The sequence below is a fragment of the Macrobrachium rosenbergii genome, chromosome 49 (genome assembly GCF_040412425.1).
Source record: "Macrobrachium rosenbergii isolate ZJJX-2024 chromosome 49, ASM4041242v1, whole genome shotgun sequence".
Lineage (NCBI taxonomy): Eukaryota > Metazoa > Arthropoda > Malacostraca > Decapoda > Palaemonidae > Macrobrachium > Macrobrachium rosenbergii.
The window spans coordinates 763,796-771,295 of record NC_089789.1 but is presented as its reverse complement, the minus strand read 5'-3'; the positions used below and the strand labels follow the sequence as shown (position 1 = coordinate 771,295).

Sequence of the window (7,500 nt, the reverse complement as noted above, 5' to 3'; positions counted from 1 at the left end):
TCTCTTTTCAATTTTCTTATAAGTCCGAAATATGTTAATGTTACCAAAATAGAAAATACAGCAAAGCTCGCAAATGTTCATCATTATGACGTATTTAGAGAAAGCTCATCATCATCATTATGAAAGTATAAAACATTAATGCAAAAAAGGAACTACGTAACTTGGGACATAATTGTTTTCAGCCCAGAACGGAGAGACGTATTCACAGGTTACTTTTCTTTCTAACTACACAGATTGTGATCCATCTGACGAATGCCAAGCTAACGGTGGCTACTGCATTAGAAATAGCCAGAAAGGTGATTGCAAGGGCCTCCTGTTTTCAAAGGAATGCAAATCGGCCCTCTGTTCCTGCTGCATAGACGGTAAGAAGAAGAAACTCTGTAAATATTTTCCGTTTTGCTGAGCACATCGATGATTTTGCAGTTTCTTTTCACGAGTGATTCTCTGCTGACTTGGCACAAAAAGTTGAGTTGAATTTATAAAGATTCTGCCACCTTTTGAGAGAGAAGAAGTGCAATTACAGGAGACACCGGAGCAAAAGGAATATCAATGAAGAAAAATAGGCTGGCTAGAAACTTTCCCACCCACTGCTGTGAACTTAACTGTCAGAAACAACACTGGAAGATTTTTTTCCATATTCCAGCTGCCCTTTAGAAACCAAGGTCTTGTGTCATATCCTTGTTGTGTGAGCATTGAGTCATTTTGACACTTTATCTTTCATACAAGACAGAAATTTAGTTACGAGAAACATCTTTTATTCTGGGTTCCTATTATCGTAATCCCAGTACATTCTGAGCTTACCTACAGAAACACGTCGACGCTGACGAAAACTCGGGATTTCTGGTAGCTGGGCAACAACTCACGAACTAACTGTCTCTCCTTGCTTTTCGCAGCCATACTGAAGCGGAATGAATGCACACAAATGACAGGTATCTGCCCCACAAACTCAGTGTGTCAAGATAAAGACGAAGGCTACGACTGTGTCTGCAATACAGGCTTCGGGAGCAGTGTGGGAGGTGAGTGATACTAAGGATTTGCACATTCCCAACTTTACGAAAAAGTGACACACGGGAGGGGTTAGCATTCAGGAACTGATGTGTAGATGACAACATTCCGTTTTTCCTTTCCTGTAAAGTTGATTTTCGAGTTTTCCTGAATTGCATTCAGTTTCATAGCCCTTGAAACGATCTCTCTGACTTGCTAAGTCTGACAAAACCTCTAAATCTAGTACATCTGATATCACTGACACGATTTCCTCTTCAACAGATGTCAATGAATGTGTCAGCAATCCATGTAGAGTCCACACTTCCACTGCGTAAACACAGTTGGAAGTTACAACTGTGTGTCTGCGATGTAGGTTATGTTAACGTCAACGGTGCTTGCGAGGGTAAGTTTCGTCATCGAAGAAATGACATTGAGAGAGAGAGAGAGAGAGAGAGAGAGAGAGGAGAGAGAGAGGGGGCGGGGGTTGTCATTCACGAGCTAAAAGTTAAGTATACCTTAGTTTAACCAGACTACTGAGCTGATGAAGAGCTCTCCTAGAGAAGGCTGGCCGGGAAGGATTAGACATATTTTACGTGGCTAAGAACCAATTGGTTACCTAGAAACAGGACCCACAGCTTATTGTGGAATCCGAACCACATTATACCGAGAAATGAATTTCTATCACCAGAAATAAATTCCTCTAATTCTTCATTGGCCGACCGGAGATTCGAACGCGGGCCCTGCAGAGTGCTGGCCGAGAACGGTACCGACCAGTCCAACGAGGACTATTCACGAACTAATGTGCAGATGACAACATTCCGTTTTTCCTCTCCTGTAAAGTTGATTTTCATGTTTTCCTAAATTGCTTTCAGTTTCATAGCCCTTGAAACGTCCTCTCTGACTTGTTTAAAACTGACAAAATCTCTAAATCTACATTACTGACATGATTTCCTCTCTTCGACAGATATAGATGAATGTGCCTGCAGTCCCTGTATTAGGGCAACACCTGCGCAAACATACCCGGAAGTTACGCCTGTGTCTGCGAAATTGGGTATGATGACCTCAACGGTGTTTGCAGTAAGTTTCGTTTGAATCGAAAAACAATGTGATTGGGATCCTAAGCACCCTTTCAGAGGCTTTTGAAACAATGCTCCATATTCAAAATATGGTTTAGGACCATGTGTTGCCTGTAACAGGCAAGTCATGTATTCAACAGAAAAATAACGGCATGATCAAAATCAAGAGAAAATTCTTGACACATTCCAGGTCTAAAAACTTTCATTCCTTCCGGCTTCTTTTGATTACAAGTTTTGTAGGTGAGTAAAGTATAAAATAAAGCTGAGTATCGAATAAAGCTACAACGTAAATTGATATGTCTTAACATAGCCTGCTTCATATACTCTATTCGCAAGCTTTTTTCATTAATATCCCCAAGCACCTCATTTGGGAGATTCTCTTCAATCCTCCTCCTCCTCCTCCTTATGTTTCAAGAGTGGACTCGAATCGACTCATGTCCACAAGAATAGCATATGTGTATAAATATTAGTATACAATATATATATATATATATATATATATATATATATATATATATATATATATATATATATATATATATATATGCTATTATTGAGAACATGATTAGAATCCACTCTTGAAACATATATATTCTCAGTAATAGCATATATGTTGCTGTATATATATATATATATATATATATATATATATATATATATATATATATATATATATATATATATATATATATATATATATATATATATATATATATATGCTATTATTGAGAACATGAGTAGAATCCACTCTTAAAACATATATATTCTCAGTAATAGCATATATAAATGGACGGGCACAAGATAGCTTAGTGGTAACGTCGACTGGAGTTGCTGGATGCGTATCTGTGTCGTGGGATCGAGACTCGGCAGTGCCCGTCCATTTATCACTTATAAATTCCCCTTCGGTGATAATTCCCCATAGGGGATATTCCCGAGGCAGCGTGGATTTGATATTAAGCGACATTTGTAGCTTCATGATTATATACAGTATATACTTGTTTGTGTGTTTGTGCATGTGCCTTGTATACACTATAATTTAATGGAAAATTATTCATTATTCTTATTTCCATACCAAAGAAAGATGGTTTTCTGGGCTTTGGAAAGAGAAGCAATGCTTCTCATCCAGTGTGAGACGCCACTTCAGATGAACTGATCAATAATAATGCTACCAACCAATATCTCTCCTTGTCAGCACTGACGACAGAGTGAAATTCCAGGACTCATCTTCGGCGCCCAGTGGTGGCTGGTGTTGCAGGGAGGAATTGCAATGGAGGCGGTAACAGAATGTCAATATATCACGTCCTCATCAACATAGCAGGCATCATTGATGACGGGGCCTGACAAAACCTGATGTTATTTCCCCTCACAGATTAAGTTTAAACGAATTAGATTTTTATCTTCACTCTTTCATTCTATTTGTTACATGATTCTCGTGATTAAAAAATCCACTGAATTCATAAATAAGCTAAGAATCTTTTTTTTAATATTTCATCAACTGACCTGTCTAGTTTGAACACCTGGAAAGTCCATTTCTACTAGGTGTGTTCCAGTGATTATTATTTTCTGAATAAAGTCTCCAGCAATGGACTGTTTCCTGTTTATGTTTTCCTAAACAAAGCGAATCTATAGTTGTGACAATCTTCAGCTTCATAACTTGATAAAGCACAGAACAAATGTTTGAGATTTAGACTACTCATGAAATACACTTTAAGTAGATAAATTGGTAAAGTGCCAATTACAATTTCCGACTGAATATTGAACAACTAGAATTGATAAAGCGGTATGAACCTTTAAAATGATAATTCACCTGTGCAAGAGTTACTCTCAAAGAATTATTCCAAGAAATCATGAGTATAACAGCCATTCTCATTACGTTCTTTTCATAGCTGGGAGTGAATTATCCTCTAAAAAATTTTTAAGACAAATTACGAAAGTTTTGTCAGCTAGAAAAAAATTTCTGATTGCAGAAATCGAAAGTTCAGATGAAAGGGCGATGATATACAGAGCCATTGAAGATTTTTTCAGGGAAATGGGGCGGTCGTACTTTTCACTCAACTTTCAATGGAACTTTCTCTTTATCACTTTCTCCTTCCCAATGAAAGTGAGAAGTACATAGTGCTTTGCCGTGGCAATGATAAAGTGGCTCTATCTGAAATTATCTGGAAACGCTACCTGACACTAGGGTGGCAGAGCGATCCTGAACAGAAACATGGGGGAGTAAAATATGCCAAAGTTTTACCAAAACAAATGCAAAAGGAATGAAGATAAACTTATTTGTCTGCTAAATAGTATAATTCACTAAATCAGAAGAATGAAATATACACAGGAGCCATTTACTGAGCCACGTGGTACTATCAGGATTTACATTAAACAAAATATTCACAATAAAATCAAGCAAAGTGCCACATCTGCAAAATCTCTTATCACTAGGCCTTCGTAGGCTAATAGTTCGGAAAGAAAAAGCTCTTAGGATGCACTGTAAGGGGTACGAGTAACTGAACGTTGTGCTGTTGAGCACCTGGTATTCTTGTACGGTATGGCACCTGAGTAATGCAGAGGCTGGCACTGTCGAACTACAGTTGATAGCACACACAGGGACTCGAGATCAGAAACTGCAAAAGCAGGAGTTGCAACAAACATTCAAGGACTCGAGTGGACAGTGAGAATTATTTCTCATAAGCAAAATTGACAGATACTTGATACGCAAAAGAATTTCACTTTTTGAGACTAGGCTAAGGTTGTGTCACTATTAAACACAATCCACGAGATCACTGGTATCTCTGAAGGAGATGGCTTTAGGATTTAGGGAACTGGTAAATAGTTAGATTCTAGAGAAGGGGCCTACAAACAACTTCCTTTCACATTACCTTGGTCCGTGGACAAGACGTGAGGGTTCATAGAGCCAGGAATCTGCAGGAGGATGTCAGTGGAAGCGTTGTCACCAGTATTCCCCTGTTAGAGGAAAGGTCGAAGGCAAGGGCACTGACAGGGCGCAGCAGTGGTTTGGTGTGCAGCAGCAAGCAGCGGTAGGCTACTTCAGTAGAAGGTCCAGGTGTGCTTACAGGGTGCATGGGAGCGACGGCGTGCAGCACAAGCAGTGGCACTGGCACTACTTCAGGTAAGTGGTGAGCTTAGTTGCTCAGGTGACTTCAGAGAGGGGCGGCCAGCCGGAGAAAGTCTAAGGGCGTGTAGTCGGTGAGGCAGACTAAGCGAAGGAGCAGAAGGTGACTAGCAGTTAGCGTGGGCAGGCAGTGTTGTAGGTGCCTACATGGCACTCCAGAGAGTCATCTTAGATAAGTCACGCTGTTAGTATGTCCCATACTAGCAGCATGACTTATACAAGATGACTAGAGATTTAGATAATGGTGGGGCCTGTAGTTATACCCACGATCTGCCCTGGCAACGGTTGTGTTTCAGCATCTTCTTGACGGAGTCTCCTTAATTGGATTCCATTGTCCTCTAAGAAGGGTGCATCATTAATCCAGCCAGGTACCTAGAGAGGTCATTGAATGGCGGCCAGATGAGGGTTTTACAAAAATGTCAAAAGGATGACAATGAGAGAAGAAGAGTCATGGACTTTTAAGCTGGGGTGCAGGTGTTTAGTAGGAGGAGCAACAGGTTTGGGTCAGGTCAAGTGGGTGACCCATTAATGGGACTCGCAGGTAGCTGGGAAAGCAAGGGCGCGGAAGATAGGAAGGGTCTTCGAGACTGGGAAATTGAGAATAATGATAACAATGGCGCAAAGTCTACAAGTGGTTCTACTACTTGCAAAGGAGTGTTAAAACATGTCATCTGAGGGGGCGAATTAACAGCGTCAGGTCATCTCAGCAGTAACGATGTCGCCTACACTCATAAATCATATTCTCATTCCACCTGCAGTGGATTAACATGTTTCCAGGAAGACATGGGAGTGGTGTTTGACAAACAGGACGGGACATACATGTCTAAAATGCTCCTTGCTGCACCTCGGGAAATGATATTCTGCGTTAACTAACATGCTTATTCTTAAACTCGAGAAAAATCCCCAGACAAACGTAAATACGTTTAGACAATAGGTTTCTTTCACTCCTATTTATAGGCATAAAGAATATGGCACAGGAATCGTAAAAGAAATGTTTTGTCTAATATTATCTCTCTGTTGTCTGTCTGTCTCTGTCTGTCTGTCTGTCTGTCTGTCTGTCTCTCTCTCTCTCTCTCTCTCTCTCTCTCTCTCTCTCTCTCTCTCTCTCTCTCTCTCGCACACAGATAAGCTTACATGAGAAAAATTACATTAAAATCGTGAGAGTAATATACTGTAGTTCCTGGTATTATCTCTCTCTCTCTCTCTCTCTCTCATACTTACACAATTGAATAATTGCAAAAACACCTATAAACTACACTGAATATTAGGCAGAGTTTTTCTCTTATGCAATTTTCGTTAAAAGCAATTATTTTTGGAATCAATAAGTATCTTCATACCGTCGGAGTTATTTCTGAATCTCGTTCGTCAATTTCTGGTGAAAAATACACAGACTTCCTTCTTCCACTTACTGGTTTTGTCGCGACAGCTGTTTCGCCTTTTATGGGGATTATCAAGCGATTACTGACTCGCAATCTGGTCTTTCGGTCTATTTATATCACTCATTCTCCCCACGCTGTATACTAATCTGTGAAGCTGAGCCCATCTTCCTGGAAGGGCAAAAGCCTGGGTTTTGCCCCAATTAACCATATTTTCTCGCATCCATATTCTTATTTTGTTATTTTTAATTTGGGAAATAAAACAATTATCTAAATAGTGCAGAGAGTATATTTTTGTCATAATATATATATATATATATATATATATATATATATATATATATATATATATATATATATATATATATATATATATATATATATCTCTCTATATATATATATATATATATATATATATATATATATATATATATATATATATGTGTGTGTGTGTGTGTGTGTGTGTGTGTGTGTGTGTGTGTGTGTATATATATGTATATATATATATATATATATATATATATATATATATATATATATATATATATATATATATATATATATATATATATATATATATATATATATATATATATATCTCTCTATATATATATATATATATATATATATATATATATATATATATATATATATATATATGTGTGTGTGTGTGTGTGTGTGTATGTATGTATATACATATATATACATACATATATATATATATATATATATATATATATATATATATATATATATATATATATATATATATGTATATATATATATATATATATATATATATATATATATATCATTATGACTAAAATATACTCTCTGTATTATTTGGATAATTGTTTTATCTCCCAAATAAAAACAATTATCTAAAATGTTGCAGAGATTATATTTTAGTCGTAATGATATACATATATATATATATATATAT

General features: G+C 37.3%; 1 protein-coding gene across 1 annotated transcript in view; it reads left to right on the top strand.

Moving 5' to 3' along the window:
- Window positions 1-3,645, top strand: part of LOC136832022 (fibulin-1-like) — a 6,612-nt gene extending 2,967 nt beyond the window's left edge. Inside the window, exons 3-7 of the mRNA XM_067092513.1 lie at window positions 234-362; window positions 894-1,016; window positions 1,267-1,387; window positions 1,949-2,061; window positions 3,253-3,645. Coding sequence (XP_066948614.1) covers window positions 234-362; window positions 894-1,016; window positions 1,267-1,319 — 305 coding nt within the window. The 3' untranslated portion in view covers window positions 1,320-1,387; window positions 1,949-2,061; window positions 3,253-3,645. The remainder of the gene's footprint in view (window positions 1-233; window positions 363-893; window positions 1,017-1,266; window positions 1,388-1,948; window positions 2,062-3,252) is intronic.
- The last annotated feature ends 3,855 nt before the right edge of the window (window positions 3,646-7,500 follow it).